The following is a 15,575-nucleotide window of genomic DNA, read 5'->3' as shown; positions in this document are numbered from 1 at the left end:
TTCAAATTTGGGTGACTGAAAGGGTGATGATACCATTAAATGAGATACAGACACAGGAAGAGAAGCAGATTCAGGGCAAGATGAGGAGTTTGAAGCTAGCATTGTTGTTCCTTCATTTCTGAAATCTTCTTGTAAGTCAGACCTCCTTGCCAGTCTCCACAGGGATCCAGCTCTGGAAACAGCTAAGGATGGATATTCTGATTTGAATTAGGTCAGAGGGAAGATAGCTATAGATGTGCTCGTGGGAGCCAAGACTGCATTTTCTGTCCAGCCCAAGACAGTAGAGCTTTGATAGCAGTTTCAGGGTAACTGAGTCAAGGAAGAAGCTTAGCATCAGATGAGGGGAGGTTCAGACCCTCCACTCTATGGGATGAAACAGTTTAGATGAGAAGGTGATTGGGAATGGTGGTGGTAGTGAACAGATCCTTCCCAGGATCTAGGTAGTCTGAGGATTCTTGAGTCTGCAACAATATTGGATACCCAGCTTTAGTCTCTACTTAACACCACATTACAGTGGTGGTGTTATACCTACAGATTAGATTAACACCTAATCTCCTGGAGGATTTAGCCTGTGTCATAGCAGACATTCACCACACCCTCCGTAAAGCCCTGGTTTCTAAGGTTCTTTCCACCGGAAGTTATGACAGAAGGAAATGTGTGGGTGGGGAGGGGTAGTGGGTAAGGGGCCCAGGTTCCTGACACAGTCAACACCCAGGGAACGAAGAGTAAGCGCCATGTTGAAGCCACCGTTGCCACTCAGATCCCTCTTATTTCTCCAGCTGCCTCTGCTGGGGGTGGGGCTGAACCCAAAATTCCTCCCGCCCAATGGGAATGAAGACACTGGTGGGAAACCTGGGACTGGAGGAGGTTGGTGAGAAGGGAAGCTGTGGGAAGGGGTCGCACAGAATCCTGAAACCTGCCACTGGGCATTAGAAGGATGCGGGCGGAATTTAAGAGTACTGTAGGGAGGGCAAGGGAAGGGTTCCTTGCCTCGCTCTGCTTCTGCTTCTGACCATCTTGTCTTTTCTTCCCCTCCCCCACTTCATTTTCTGTCCAACCTAGACTCCTTCCTGACTTCGACACCCGCTGGGACCCTCGATGTTTCCACTCTGCCCCTCCCAGAGGTTCAGTGTTTTGTGTTCAATGTGGAGTATATGAATTGCACTTGGAACAGCAGCTCTGAGCCCCAGCCCAACAACCTGACTCTGCATTATGGGTATGAGAAAGGGAGAGGAGGTAGCTGGGCGGGGAGGGGGGGGTGGCAGGAGGAGGAGGTGATGTGAAAAACTAGATGTGAAAAGACTGTATGGGGACCAAGAAAAAGAGTAGCCAGCACCCTAAGCTCTCCACTATTTTCTCGTGAGGTAAGTCATAAATCAGTTTAGAGAAGAAAAAAAAAATCAGTTTAGAGGAGCCGAGGCTGGGCTGTGGTCATCTGGAGTACCCAAGTTTACTTCATTGTTATTCTCTCTTGAAAATTTTCTCTAGGTACAGGAACTTTAATGGTGATGATAAACTTCAGGAGTGTGGCCACTATCTATTCTCTGAAGGAATCACTTCTGGCTGTTGGTTTGGAAAAAAGGAGATCCGTCTCTATGAAACATTTGTTGTCCAGCTCCAGGACCCACGGGAACACAGGAAGCAGCCCAAACAGATGCTAAAACTGCAGGATCTGGGTAAGTTGGAAAAGAAGGTCAAAGGATATTGTGGGGTATTGGAGTATTTAGAGTGGTGTTCTTTCACCATGAGTGTACATGGCAGAAAAGAGGAGGTGAGGGATAGAATGGGGAAGGGAGGAGGGCTCGGGGGCACTACCTTCAGGATCCTGACTTATCTAGGCCAGGGGAATGACCACACACGCACACATATCTCCAGTGATCCCCTGGGCTCCAGAGAACCTGACACTTCGCAACCTGAGTGAATTCCAGCTAGAACTGAGCTGGAGCAACAGATACTTGGACCACTGTTTGGAGCACCTGGTGCAGTACCGGAGTGACCGGGACCAAAGCTGGACGGTGAGTGAGTGGGGATAGCAGCCCAGGCCGAGCAAGTAGGGATAAAGGATTCAATCAGCCAATAGAAATGCTGGTCCCCAGCTCCTGCTGTCTGCCTCTCAGTCCCCCTGCCCACCTTCCACCCTGCTCCTCTGACTCCTTTCTTTCTCCTCATCTTTGAGTTTTCCTTAAGATTTCCCTACTCATACTCTTCCCAATACCAGAAAGGCAAGTAAACAAAAGCATTCAATTCTGGTTAGTGAAGGTAGCAGTGTGACTTTAATAGTCAAGAGAGAAGGGAGAAACTGAGAAGAACCAGAAGATGACGTGAGATGGGAGTGGGGGCAGCAGTTTTCATTCTCCCTTCTTCTATAGACACCCATCTTTCCCTCACTCTCTTTCTCCTCAAGGAACAATCCGTGGACCACAGACATAGCTTTTCTCTGCCTAGTGTGGATGCACAGAAGCTCTACACATTCCGTGTTCGGAGCCGCTATAACCCACTTTGTGGAAGTGCTCAGCATTGGAGTGACTGGAGCTACCCAATTCACTGGGGCAGCAATACTTCAAAAGGTAAAACGGACCTAACGCATCACCCTGACCCATGAGCCGAGTACCCCAGCCTTTCTAGCACCATTGTCTTTTGCCTTGCCTCCCTACCACTAAGACCCTAAACTTGGTGGCCCATCTCCCCTCACTGTTCAACTCCAACTCCCAGGAAGCAGGATTTTTCTGTGTAGTGTTGGATCAGTGTGTTGTTAGAGTAGGGGGAGTGGGTTGAGAAGGAGGCTGAGTGGGTATTCAAAGGGGATACAGAATGTGTAAGATTTCCCTGCAGTGTTCCCAGAAAGCCTGTGTGGTAAAGATGCCTTCTGGAACCAGGCAAATCTAAGGTTTAAACCTGCCTCTGCCACTTCCTACCTCTTTGACCTTGGGCACATCACTCACCTCTTTGATTCTGTTTCTTTGTTTGTAAAATGAACATAATGATTGCTCCCTGGCCCCTCAGGAGTTGTGAAGATTGAATACACAGATAGTGTTTAGCACAGTGTCTGGCACCAAGTTGGCGCTCTAAATGTCGGCACATAGTAGGGGTACTACAAATGTTAGGTCTCTTTTCCTTTCCTCTTTCTGACAGAGAATCTTGAGAATCCAGAAAATCCTTCATTGTTTGCATTGGAAGCTGTGCTGATCCCTCTTGGCTCCATGGGATTGATTGTGAGCCTCATCTGTGTGTACTGCTGGCTGGAACGGTGAGAATTCCGAATCCCAGGAAAATGAGGTGGGGAGGGGTGCTGGGAATAGTAGAGGAGGGTTATTACAGGGTCTCCAGAAGTAGAGGGTGGGACAGTAAGGAATCACCCAAGAGGATCACCCAAGAGGTCATGAGGATGAAAAGAAGATGCAAGCACAGGCAACACAGAATCATTTCATTCCATGTGGGAGAAGGGGGAGAAGGATAATAAAAGAGCGTGACTGATGTGCTCCTATTCCCTCTTTCTCCCTGCTCAGGACAATGCCCCGAATTCCTACCCTCAAGAACCTAGAGGATCTGGTTACTGAATACCATGGAAACTTCTCGGTGAGAACACTGTCATACGCAGACTTCAATGTGTCAACTGCCACCAACTGCCTGCCAGCTAGACAGAGCATGGGGGAAGGAGGGGAGGGGAGAGGGACCTGCACTAACAGTCAGGATGTGGCTGACCATTTGGGGGATGGGCTAGACACAGAGAGACACCCAGAAGAACTGATCCTAGATGGGTTGAGGCAGATGGAAACAGTGGTATTGGGGGGCCAGGAGTGTGTGTGTCCCTTCTGTAATCACAGTGGTTGCAGATCAGGAGAGTTCCCTTGGCACAGGCCCCTGACCTGGAGATATTTGTCTTTAGGCCTGGAGTGGTGTATCTAAGGGATTGGCGGAGAGTCTGCAGCCAGACTACAGTGAACGGCTCTGCCACGTCAGTGAGATTCCCCCCAAAGGAGGGGAAGGGCCTGGGGGTTCCCCCTGCAGCCAGCACAGCCCCTACTGGGCTCCTCCATGTTACACCCTGAAACCTGAGCCCTGAGACCCTGACAAGAATCCAGGGTCCTGGAGCCCTAAACTGTGCTAACTTGTGCCCTTGTCCAACCAACCCGGGTCCAATGCTTACCTCGCTGCCTGTGGCTGATTTTGAATTTTGTTCCCCCTATCACTGCCCCCTCGTTAATATCTCCTACTTGAGAATTGCCCCTTGGCCCCATCCATGTTTCTCATCTCCCCCAGTCCAACCCTTCCTCCTCACAGTATTGCTTCTGCCGTCCCTCCCTCCCCCTTGCCATCTACTCTTCAATTGTTCCAGAAACTAATGAGAAATAAAATTTCTGTTGATAATCATCATGGATGTCTATTGTTGGGGTGGGGAGCAAGGGAAATGTGGGATACAATGAGGGTGGGAGGCACAGTACTGAGGGCATGAAACAGGAGCCATGGGCTCCTAGGAAAGAGTGCTGCTCCAGAAACAGACTTCATTCTAGGTGTCCTACACTCTTTCTGGGGGCCAGTTTAGAGTAAGATTTACCATGCTGCCCTGATTTTCTTTGGTTATTGTCATTGCCCCCATTTTCAACACATTTTTATAGACCCCGCCCAGGTTCTTCTCCTCTTAGCCTTCCTCCCCCCACTGCCACACATAGCACTTCTGACCTCATAATCCCTCAGCTGCAGCTTCAGGCCCCACCCGTAGGGGTGTTGGTTATCCACAACTGCCCATAGCTCTCTCCTGTCTGCCCAGTCTGGGCCTCCTCAGTCAATGTAATCCATCTGCCTCTCCAGCCCCCTGATCTTTTGGGCCCACTTGGCTCCCCAAGGCCTCTAGGACACCCTCCTTCTGCCATGACGTATCAAGACTCTCTTTGAAGAGTGAGAAGATCTTGAGAGCATGTTCATCTTTATCAAACATGGAGGTGAGGGGTATCACAGAGCTGGAGTCTATGTGTAGGGTTGGGGGTGTTGGAGGCACAGTGGAGGGCACAGGGATGGAATAACTGGGGAAGGGCCACATGCCCCATCCTGTCTTTTCTCAGATAACCAGCAGTTTCTGGCCAATATTAACTGTTCTGTCCTTCTGCTGCTGCATTATGCCCGCCGTAAAGTGGGGTTGCCTAAAACAGGTGAGGAGTGTGGGGAGGGGACTCGTGGCCAAGGGTCTGAAGTAGTACGGTCATCGAGCCTACTACTTCAAGCCTCCGAGTTCTCCTGCTGGCAAGAAGAGAGCTGCTTGAATCCCCGCAGCTTCTTCAACCTATTCTGGATAGGATCACTGGCCCCTTTCACTCCTGCTCCCCTTCCTTACCTGCCTTGATTACCCTGTGGCCTCCCTCCAGACACCATCGATTTATGTGATGAAACGGGGACAATGAAGTTGTTTTTTCTGATGAAGACTCCTGGAGACTATGCCAACAAATTCCTTACAGCTCGAAACACCTACTATGTTTGTAAGGTGGAGCGTGGGGCACCAGGTAGAGACTTGGGAGCATTCCCCAGGGGTAGAGCAAGGCCCCAAAGCTGGACCATGAATCCAATCCTTCAAATAGGGCCCCCTCGGCCAGATCCAAATTGACTGTCTCTAGTCAAGCCTAAGAAAGAGCATTGCCTCTGTGACAGTGGTTAAGTTAGCATATTCTGTGCCTCCAACCCCTACCCTGACCTGGCTGAGGGATGGACCTGAGGGAAGGAAATAAGTTACACCAGTCCAAGGTAGTATTGAGTATTAGGGTCCTGAAATTTTGGGCTTTGGAAGGGAGAGGCTGGGTGATGGGGCTAGGGGTATTGCACTACTGTATTCACAGGAACTAGATTTGAGAATGCCTACAAAGCATTTGTGCCCCTCCTGAAGGACCCAGAACCCGAGATTGTTGGTAAGCAGCATGATGGAGGAAGGAGGAATGTGAAGGGTACTGGACTCAGCTGGGTGATTGAGAATATAGGCTGGGTCTGGTGTAGTCTGTCAGATAGGATCACAAGATCCTAGGTAAAGGGGTCTAGAGTCTAGGTCCACTTCAGGAGTGGTGCTTGGCACAAACCAGGTGGAGTGTGCATGTCTCACTCACCCCTCCTCGCCATTTCTCAGCCATCTTCTCAATACATCTCCCTATCCCCACCACCTCATTCCCATCTTTCCCTTTATCTTCTGCTTTTGGATTCTTGGTGTCCCGATTCCCACTGAAAAGAGTAAAGCTTAGGCACCTTCGGGTTACTCCTCAGCCTAGCTTTAGGCCTGGTTACTCCAAGTGATCATGTGAATGATGGAAGGGCCAGGATGGGTAGGGAAGGTCTCTAGTCCTCAGAGGTGTGTGTGTAGGGGGTGACTTTCCCTGGTTCCTAGATGCCTTGCGTACACAATGTGACCTCCTGGAGAGAAGTCGAGTGAAAACGCTTAGAATCCAAGAAGCCAAGAAAGTCGTTTCAGTTGAATCCTCCGTGAACCTCCCAGTAAGCCTTACCGAACATGGTCTGCCCCAGCAGCCTCCTTTCCCCACCTGTCTACTGAAGTCTTCTCTGCCCTGGCTCTCTGGGATGAATTTCCTTTCCAAATCCAACATTCGTGACCAAGACCTGCCTCTCACCTCTTTGGTCCTGCCTTTGGCCCTAGTTTGTAGAAAACTTCTCTGCAGGGGCCTTTGTACTTACTGACCCTTTCCTTTTCCAGTCCAAATCATCAGGACGATCAGATGAAGAGGGGACCACTCGTAGGGCTCCGGTCTTGAAGACCAGATCGGATTTTGTCAGTAGGCGAGATAAACATCGCTAACAAAATAAAGTGACCAAGTGAGAGCTGCAATGAAATCACTGGCATTTAATGTGAGGTTCCTTTTTTCAAGAAAGACTTCTCCCAATATCGACATCAAGGCTTAAATCTGCCCCAGGCATTGTGGAAGCTCTCAGGATCCGTAGGACCAGGAGAGGGCAGGGGCAAGCACATGGGTGGGGGGTGAGGAAAGGCAGCAAAGTGTAGTACAATAAGCCTTTGAGGGACAGAGTAGGGGGTGGGGTCTTTTCCAACTAGACGACCTCCCCTTGGGAGGCCTATCACAGCCCGCCTACTCCTGCTGGGGTTAGGTGATGGGATGGGCATCTTCCCTCCCCCACCATACTCCACCAAGTCCCCGGCTGAAATTCCCCTGCCCCCCACCAGTCTGCCTCTGGGCAGTCCCTATCCCCGCTCCTTCCTTATCCACAGGGGAACAGAGAGGCAGCAGAAACCAGAGCTGGTTATAGGCATTTATTGAATTAATTCATTTATTGATTTGACACACTTCCCCACTCCAATCTAGCACACGAAACAATCTGGGTAGGCCAGGCGCTGACACAGGAAATGATGGGAACCCACAGCAGGGGCGGGGGAGGGGACAATGCAAAGAGGACTGGGGGAGGGACTGCTTTGGGGGCTAGGGTGGAGAATGAGCCCCAGATGGCCTTCCCTAGCAGGTGCTAGTAAACCTGATCTACATTCTCCTCCATCCCTGCTCATTTCCCAGACCCTCAGCCAAGCTCCCCAGCTCCCCCTTCCCTGTTCCACCCCTCCCCCTGCCTGCCACCACACACACTTCCCCATAACCCCTGCAGTCAGGCAAGGGGAAGAAGGGCAGGGACAGCTGTCTGGGGCCTGGAACAGGGAGGTCTCTGTGCCTAACTTTACCACCCTAAATCCTTCCCTCCTTCTCTTCTCCCCCCTCCCACCCCCTTCCCAGGCCACAGACTCATTCCAGGCCCTCAACTGCACTCTCCCACCATAGCAGTAACCCACAGGGGGTCATGAGAGAGTGTGGCTGCACCCCAACACCACACACTCCCAGGCACAAGGTGACAGGATGAAGGCACCTGGCTGAGCTGTTCCCCAGGGAAACTCCAAGCTAGTTCAGTGCAGATCATGTTCTAGACCTGGTCCTCATGGGAGCTCTTCCCTTGCCCCCTGCTCTCTGCAGGCCTAGTGTTCTCTCCCCTGTCTCCCCCCCGTGTTTCCAAGAATAATATCTGTAGTGTTTGCATCAGGTGACTATGGCAAAGCCTTCCAAAAAGAAAAAAGCACTCTCCCCATCACTAACACCTTGCCACTGTGTAACATCTCCCTATTATGTGTTTATATTTCTTTGAAGGTTTACAAAAAGCTTTTCTGTTATCCGTAGTCTTCCAAGGGTGATTTGGCTTGGTGAGCCACAGCCATTCCAGGCTTCATACCTTGGCCCTTCCAGATCCCTGTTACACCCCCAATCCCACACCAATGCATAAAAATCTCAGGCTCAATCCAGCCTGGATCAGCTCAGATAAGACTCTACAAAAAATCCTGCTCCCAAAGGCAGGGGTAAGGCCACTGGTGACTTCACATTTCCAACAGTATTGCCCGCCCATGCTACAAAATCTATGGGGTGGGAATGCGTGGGAGGGGAGCTGAGGATGGCTCCCTAATTGGCACAGTGAGAATAAACCCTCTCCCCTTCCCCTCCCCTCTCCCTCCCCACCCCCCAGCTATATCTTTATAATTTTCTCAGTACCCAGGTGAGCAGACCCTACTCTAGCTCTAAAGCAGGGTCCCAAATTCCCTGGGAGGGGTCAAGGGTAAAGAGTGGATATGGGAACGCCTGGTTCTGTCTCTGAAGCAGGGAATGAAGCTTCCAACCATGGCTCAAGGATCTGTGGGAAGAAAAAACGGAGGACAAGGTCAGAGGCTCATTTGGGGGCATGACAACTTTCCATCAGCAAGAACCACATTAAGGAAAACAGAGACAGCCCCTCCCCCGCCTCTCCCGTGCTTCCGTGTAGCGGTAGCACTGCTGAGGGGCCTTGGAGGTCCCATCTGGAAACTATGCCACTCTAATGGGACGTCCTCCCTCTAATTCCCTGGGACTTCCAGCTACCCCTTGTTCTCAATCTCCCCCTTGCTAGATCACAGGACTAGCTGGACACCTAGGAACAGGAATAGGTTGTGAGATGCTGCCATGATTAAGGTGGGCCATACCTGGCTCAAAGTTGAAGTCCAGTCCTTCGTCCCCATCCATGAGGTCATTGATGATGTTATCCATGTCACACTCCAGGTTCTCCATGTATATGTCGAGATCAAGATCCTGAGGCATTCGGTCTTGGCTTGGAGCTTCAGTAGGAGGTGTGAGCACAGGAGCCCCCAGGGGCTTGGGGACCGGAGCCCCCGCCATGACTGGAGGTGGTGCTGGTGCTATCATCGGGAGGGTGGGAACCAGACCGCTGGGGCCTGCAGCCTCTAGGGGTTTAGGACACAGGCCACCCCCCGTGCCTAGCTTACTGGAGGAAGGTATCCCCCCCAGCAGCAGAAGTGTTGGAGCCTGGGACAGAATGGGATCTACCTGGGTCATGAGGACATCGGCAGGAGGTGGTGGCGTATCAGAGGTGAGCAGAGCCTCCAAAGACTGGGAGCTTGAGAAGCACCCTTCTCCTGCTGACAGGGGCCCCTCTGCTGGGCTGAAGAGAGAGGTGCTGTAGGTGTGTAAGGGGCCTGGAACCCCAGGATGCTGCAAAGAGAAGCCAGAGAGGCTGCTCCGAGACAGCAGCGAGTGGGGAGATGTGAGATTGAGCCCATCTAACAGCTCCAGATCTTCTTTCAGGGTGGGAGGGACACCCCCTGCATAGCCACTGGCTGAGGCTGGCATTTCCTCTTCCGCCAGCACCTCAGGCTCCGGCTCCCTGGGAGAGGGCCGGGTGCTGACAGTGCTGGCATTCGAACTGCTTCGTGGACGGAAGGTGCTCCACGCATCGGCTTCCTCTCGGTTTCGAGAACAAGGGCTGCCTGACCACTTGGCAAAGTGGCCAGCAGGGCTCCTCGGAGTGGCACCTTCACGTGGAGCTGGCAGCACAGCTGGTTTCTTCTTGGGGGTTTTGCTGCGGCCCCGGAGCAGCCTGCTGCTGCTATCCATGGAGGCTGCCCGGCGGCGGGGTGCCTTGCCGCTCTTGCCTCCCTCTGGATTCAGCATCCACCAGGAGCTCTTGCCAGTAGCCTCGTTGTGAACCTTGATGAACTTGCTATGCAGGGATAGGTTGTGGCGGATTGAATTCTAGAGGGGGCAGAGGCAACAAGAAAGGGAGGTCAATGGTCAGCAGTCCAGTCAAAAAGGACACTGGGGCGTGGCCAGGGGTGGGCCATCCTGGAGATGCAAAGCTAGTCAAATTCGAGGGGAAAACAGGCAACAGTAGGGGTGGGAGGTGGTGGCAGGGGAGGAGACCACACACAATTCCCACCTGAAGACAAGCTTCTTGATCAGACCTCTCTTCACAGAGGTTGGGGAGATAACCAGAGATAACCTATTCACAGGGCGCTGCACCCCCCTTCCCCCCTGAAAAGCTCACAGCCCTCTACCCGACCCAATTCTCTGGGGGCTGCCTGGGGCTTGTAAGCATTGGGAAGACGCACTCCTAGTTCATCAAGAACTAGGCTCCAGTGGGAAAGAGCATTCCACAGCTCCACCCCTTTCCTTGAGTGCAAGCTTGGGTGGAGTTTACAGGACAGTGGCACAACAGCAGCCCAGGACAGACCCACCCTGTCCTGAGTCAGACCTCTGAACAGGCTGAGGGGCTGGAACCTCAGGCTGGCTGGTGCTCCACTCCACACAGGGCATTTGGGCCCTGGCACTCTACAGGATTTGCAGATTCCTTTTTTTTTTTTCTGATTTCCCTCGATTCCTTGACACACACCCTCAACTACATTCAGGCCAGGCTTCTCCCTGTGCCTCAAATACACCAGGCCCATCCCTCCCTCCCACCTTGTCCGGAGAAGGAGCTCCCCTCTCTCAATTCTACTAGCTTGTCAAGATCAACCTTCAGTCCTCTCGCTTTCTTAAAGTGGTTGCTTGACTTCTGCAGCCAGATTTCTTGTTCAGTATTTTTCATCTGTTCCACACAAATTTTCCCAAAATCTATATTATGTTGTTTATAGTTTCAAGTAATTTGTATTATCAATTGTAAATGCCAGGACATGTTGTCCAGGTAGGCAGCCCTCCTGCGTGGCCGCCTCACAGTGCCAAGCTCCCAGTACGTAATCAATATTTGTTGCCTGATTGACAGGTGGCCCTTGAGTGAAGAATGGTGAATCTCCCATTGAAGCTCTGTCAGCTCTTGAGTGCCTTGGGTACTAGAAGCTCTGTTTTTCCTTCCTCCCTCGCTACTGATATTCTGCTAGAGATAAGTTTTTTTTTCCAGGGGCCCAGGGAGCTGAGATTGGCAGCTTCTTGAACCCCTAGAGCAGCTTATTTCTACTGGCTCCTCCAGGCTAGTTGCACCATCCTTTGTATCCGCAGGGCCTCCCCCACCCCACCCCACCCCTCAGGAACCTCCTTTCTCTTTCTTACCTCCTTTTCCCCACTTCTCCTCAAGAATTTCTGCATAGGAACTCTAAACTAAGGGGCATTTGACCTCCCACATGAAGCTCTTCAGTGTTTAGAAACTTGGGAAGAGCCCAGAAGGCCTTGGAGCAACTAGGAGGCTGAGGCTATGGACAGTCAGAAATCACTTCATGTGTTTCAGCCAGATGCTCTAGATAAGGAGAGCCTTTGCCTGGGAAAATATTCTTAAGTGGCCTCTTGCTCCAGGGCTCTCTAGCGAAGAACTCCTTGTCTCCCTGGAACCCTGCAGTAACAGCACTCCAACTACTCTGACCGCATTAATGTTTTGGGTTCCTTCAGGGAATCACACTTGTCCATCCAGCCTGGGTTCTTAGTAACTAAGAGCCACAGTTACTTCTGGCACTATGATTTCTACCCACTCCCCACTCCTCCCTGCTTTTCCAACTTCTAACTCTGGATCTACTGAGAAGGCTCATTCTCTTCCCTATACTCAGTATCCATGAGTGCCATTTGCTCATCCCCTCTTCTTTAGCCCTTGGAACTACTACCTCCTACAGCCTCCAACCTGGAGAGGTTGGTTCCCTAGAAGCCTACCGTTTTTACCTCTTGGAAGGAGGGCACCTGCTGGTTGCTCCCCAAGCCACCTAAATTAAGCCTTCTTGTTCTAAGTGAGTGCCGCCCCCTGGTGGGGTGGTGGTAACCTTGGCATATCACCAGGGAAGCCAGCTCAGGCTTGGGGTTAGGGAGTGAGGGATGAGACCCTTGCAGGCTCCAGAGTCGGCCTGATTTGGCTTTGCCATCATTCCATGGCAGCGTGGATTAGCAGATAGAGCATAAGATTTATAGTTAGACCTGAGTTGAAGTCCTCATTCTATCGATTTTGGCAAGTTTCCCAACCATTCTATAACTTAGTTTCCTAATATGTAACATGTGGAATCTCAGAACTGCTGTGAAGATTTTTAACTACTTTGTTAAAAATTTTAACTACTTTGTAAATGAAAAAAACCCAATATGTGTCAATTCTAAGGCGGGACTACACTCCCACAGCATAACTAACAACTCACCATTATTTCTTCTACCCTGGAAAATGAACCTAAGGGAAAAGAAAAACAGCTGTGCAGGCTGGGTCGAAGGAGGGGAGCTCTTTATGAGCTGCGACTGTGGTGTGGCAGTCTACCCAGAAATAGTGCCAAGGGTCTCAGTCAGCTGTCTTGCTTTCTTTTCTGCCCAACCCCAAGGGATACTGCAGACTCAATCCCTCGATCTCTTATACCTAGAAGAAGACCCTCTGCTCACTCAACCTTCCCTATTTCCTTGCACGCTGGACTCACCACCTACTGGAGTACAAGGCGTCAGTAGGAGTTGAAGCTCCCTAACTTTGTGAGTCCCATATTTCTCAGGACAAGCTTTCGGAGCATCTAGTACATTCCTCATAGGAAGCCAAGGTAACCCCCAACCTTGTGTTCTAAAGTCAGAGCCCTATTTTTTTTTTTTCATGAATATTCCTCAACAGCAAATGAAAACTTCCCCCCTCAATTTGGATAGCCCCTGACTAGGGAGAGTTTCTCAGCATTATATAGGGTAAACTGAGGCAGCCCCTCCTTTTTTTTCCTCTTAGTGCGTCAGATCCACTTCCTTCCCACGGGGGTATCACTCTTTACCTTTCGCCACTTCATTCCATCTTCTTGGGTAGCAGAATCCTAGAACAGTACTTCTACCCTGAGGTCCTGGGAGGCAAGCAGGGAATCCAAGTAATCCCACAGGAATGGGAGAAAAGGTGTTGGGGTGGGAGATGGGGGAGGAGGGAAGGCTAGGTTCCTGCAGGGAATCCACACAGTTCCCGCTGTACATAGGATAAAGACTTCTCTGTGGGGATAAGTGTTTTGGGCAGCCCAAGCCAAAGTGCTGGGAGTGTTGAGCAGTGAGCAGAGAATTCAGTTTTCTCCAGGGCAAGGACAATGTCTTATTCATTGTGATCCTTCAGCATCAAGCACCTAGCAGCATATACTATGTCCTAAGTAAACGCTTGTCTAATTGACAGCAGAAGGTGGATCTCTGGGGTAGGGGTGTAAAAGGGGAGGCAGAGTAGAAGTAAGGAGACCGGTGGGAACCAGGAGCAGACAGGTATTGAGGGGGATCATAGTTACCTTCCATCCTGCTGAGCTGTTGCTGTCACCCTTGTCCTTGAAGTAGGGCACCGTGCGGACCATCCACTCATAGATCTGGGCCAGTGTCAGTCGCTTCTCGGGGGCGCTTTCAATGGCCTGGCTGATGAGTTCTGCATATGACTGATTTCCCCAGGCATTCCGGCGGGAGCCTCCCTTCCGAGGACCTGTTACAGCCCCCAGGATCCCGGGCTGGGGAGCCCCTGCCGAGTCTGGGAGCCTGGAGGGCAACAGGGTCGGCTGGGTGCGCCCGTCCGAGCGCCCCTCCGGGTGTACCTTCTCTCCCAGACCTGGCTCCACCTCGGACGGCTCGGACGGCTCGGGAGCGAGCTCTGGTCGGGGAAGGGGCCAGGTGCAGGAGCGGGGACGGCTCTGGGGTTCGAAGTCGGGATCGAGGTCTACGATCGCGGCAGCCTCTCTGGCTGAATTCTCATTTACTGGATCCATACGTGAAGTTGGACCTCCGCCGCTCAGCGTTCAGAGGAGCCTGCCACAGTCCCTAGCGATGCCTCCCCTCAGGGGGGAAGCAACGAGGGCCAGGGGGCACATTCCTGCCAGTCCTCAGAAAGTCTCGAACTTCCCCTCACCCCTGGATGCTTGCTCCTAAGCTGTCCCTTGCACACAGTTCTCCGTCTCTTCTCTGCGGCTGCAGCCTCGGAGCTCTTTCTGAGACACCACCTGTAACCTCCGCCTAGCGAAGGCACTTTTCTCCTAACCTCTCAGCTTCCTGCTCTTTTAAACCCGAGGCTCCGTATCCCCTCACAAATCTTTCTCCCATCACAGAACGCCTCTTTAGCCGCAGTTCCCTCCCCCTTTTAAGTTGCTGCCCCCCGGACACTCCTCCTGAATTTCCTCCACCCGGATCACTGCCCTCCCCCACGCCCCGCTCCCTCGCGTCACTTGCCCCTCCCCTGACTCCCTCTCCCCCCGCCTTTCCCCTCTCCCCCCTCTTTATCGGGTCCAGGTCTCCGCGGCCCCAGCCTCTCGAATTCCCGCACCAATCCCCCTATCAAACCCCCCACCCCCCGCCCCCCGGGTTTCCCTTTTGTTTTGCTCCAAGCAGCGGCCCCCGCCTGACGTCTCTGTTTACCACTCGCCAGGGCAGCCATCTGCGCACGCGCCTGGAGAGCGGGTTGGGAAACCGAGTTCTCTAGTCGTGCCACCCTGGTCCGGCATGGGGACTACATCTCCCGTCCTACTTCGCGGTCAGCCCGATCAGGGCGGCAGGAGAGCGGCGTGGCAGGATATAGAGAGGGGGAACATTAATTATGATTATTATTAGAGGTGGTCTCGGACTTTTTCTTTTCGTTAAAAATCATTTTCCTCCTCCCACCCCCTTCCTCCCTCCTCCCTAGAGATTCAGGATCGCTAGATGAGCGTGTGGAGAGATGCTAGATCGTTCCCTCTTTCCGTCAGAAGAGGGCAAACGGAAAAAAAAAAAAATGCGGTCTCTCAAGAAGCAGAAAACAGAAAAGCAAGAAGCAAAGAACTAACGAGGAAATAGAGTTGTTTTAATGTTGAGGAGTTGGTCAGAGGGCTTGGGGAACATAAACGAGTGGTTAGCTGATCGTAGTGTCTCCCCCACCGCCCTCCACTCCGCATACGCAGTTCCCACCGATAGTGCGGTTGCTGACCAATCAGTTTTTTCCACTGATTCTTCTGGCCTCTCCTCAAATATTGATGTTCTCCAGGTTCCCATCCTCGGCGGCTTCACTTTTCATTCAACAGGTTCCAAACAGAACTCATTATCTGTTCCTGCACCCACATCCCTATCCTCCTGATACTCTTATCTCTGAATTTGGTTAATAGTTGTCCTAATGTACCCAGTCTCCTAAGCTAGACTTATCCTTCATCTTTTCATATCCCTAACCTCCCACATCCAAATCCCAGTTCAAGATCTTATTTATCAGTGGATTAAATTGCAGTATCGCCTTAAACTGACCTCCTACCATGAAGTTTTTCCCAACTGCTGTTTATGTTCTTTGTTGTCAACAAAATAACTTTTCTAAGAAACACTCCTGGTAATAACAATTAAAATTTATGGAGCACTTATTATGTGCCTGGCGCT

The 15,575-nt window shown here is 51.6% G+C and overlaps 3 protein-coding genes across 4 annotated transcripts; 2 read left to right on the top strand and 1 right to left on the bottom strand.

Moving 5' to 3' along the window:
- Nucleotides 1–718: 718 nt before the first annotated feature.
- On the top strand, nt 719–4,331 carry IL2RG (interleukin 2 receptor subunit gamma). The gene is made up of 8 exons (XM_065916097.1): nt 719–867; nt 1,063–1,216; nt 1,489–1,676; nt 1,876–2,015; nt 2,405–2,567; nt 3,133–3,247; nt 3,507–3,576; nt 3,887–4,331. The coding sequence occupies exons 1-8, from the start codon at nt 735–737 to the stop codon at nt 4,061–4,063; spliced, it is 1,140 nt and encodes a 379-aa protein (XP_065772169.1). The 5' UTR covers nt 719–734; the 3' UTR covers nt 4,064–4,331.
- Nucleotides 4,332–4,915: 584 nt separating this feature from the next.
- Nucleotides 4,916–6,787, top strand: CXHXorf65 (chromosome X CXorf65 homolog). Its single transcript, XM_065914894.1, has 6 exons — nt 4,916–4,940; nt 5,061–5,147; nt 5,361–5,495; nt 5,826–5,894; nt 6,362–6,468; nt 6,686–6,787. Exons 1-6 carry the CDS (start codon nt 4,916–4,918, stop codon nt 6,785–6,787), a joined length of 525 nt encoding a protein of 174 aa, XP_065770966.1.
- A 462-nt stretch (nt 6,788–7,249) lies between these two features.
- FOXO4 (forkhead box O4) lies at nt 7,250–14,371 on the bottom strand. 2 transcript variants are annotated; one of them, XM_065916172.1, is made up of 4 exons: nt 13,490–14,371; nt 9,354–10,058; nt 8,993–9,205; nt 7,250–8,667 (listed from the first exon to the last, which is right to left on the bottom strand). In XM_065916172.1, exons 1-4 carry the CDS (start codon nt 13,952–13,954, stop codon nt 8,587–8,589), a joined length of 1,464 nt encoding a protein of 487 aa, XP_065772244.1. In that variant the 5' UTR covers nt 13,955–14,371; the 3' UTR covers nt 7,250–8,586. The 2 variants fall into 2 exon arrangements, with proteins under 2 accessions (XP_065772244.1, XP_065772243.1); XM_065916171.1 differs by having other exon boundaries at nt 8,993–10,058.
- Nucleotides 14,372–15,575: the final 1,204 nt, after the last annotated feature.

The sequence above is a fragment of the Muntiacus reevesi genome, chromosome X (assembly GCF_963930625.1).
Source record: "Muntiacus reevesi chromosome X, mMunRee1.1, whole genome shotgun sequence".
Classification (NCBI taxonomy): Eukaryota; Metazoa; Chordata; class Mammalia; order Artiodactyla; family Cervidae; genus Muntiacus; species Muntiacus reevesi.
This window is presented reverse-complemented; position numbering and strand designations above follow the sequence as displayed.

Bases quoted from the DNA above. Each gene is read 5' to 3' on its own strand.
- IL2RG (XM_065916097.1), top strand. From the start codon at position 735: ATGTTGAAGCCACCGTTGCCACTCAGATCCCTCTTATTTCTCCAGCTG. The intron at 2,568-3,132 runs GTAAAACGGACC...TCTTTCTGACAG, and splicing joins GGGCAGCAATACTTCAAAAG to AGAATCTTGAGAATCCAGAA. The intron at 3,248-3,506 runs GTGAGAATTCCG...CTCCCTGCTCAG, and splicing joins GTGTACTGCTGGCTGGAACG to GACAATGCCCCGAATTCCTA.
- CXHXorf65 (XM_065914894.1), top strand. From the start codon at position 4,916: ATGTTCATCTTTATCAAACATGGAG. The intron at 5,496-5,825 runs GTAGAGACTTGG...CTGTATTCACAG, and splicing joins GGTGGAGCGTGGGGCACCAG to GAACTAGATTTGAGAATGCC. The intron at 6,469-6,685 runs GTAAGCCTTACC...TTCCTTTTCCAG, and splicing joins AATCCTCCGTGAACCTCCCA to TCCAAATCATCAGGACGATC.
- FOXO4 (XM_065916171.1), bottom strand. From the start codon at position 13,954: ATGGATCCAGTAAATGAGAATTCAGCCAGAGAGGCTGCCGCGATCGTA. The intron at 10,059-13,489 runs GTAACTATGATC...TGCCCCCTCTAG, and splicing joins ACAGCTCAGCAGGATGGAAG to AATTCAATCCGCCACAACCT.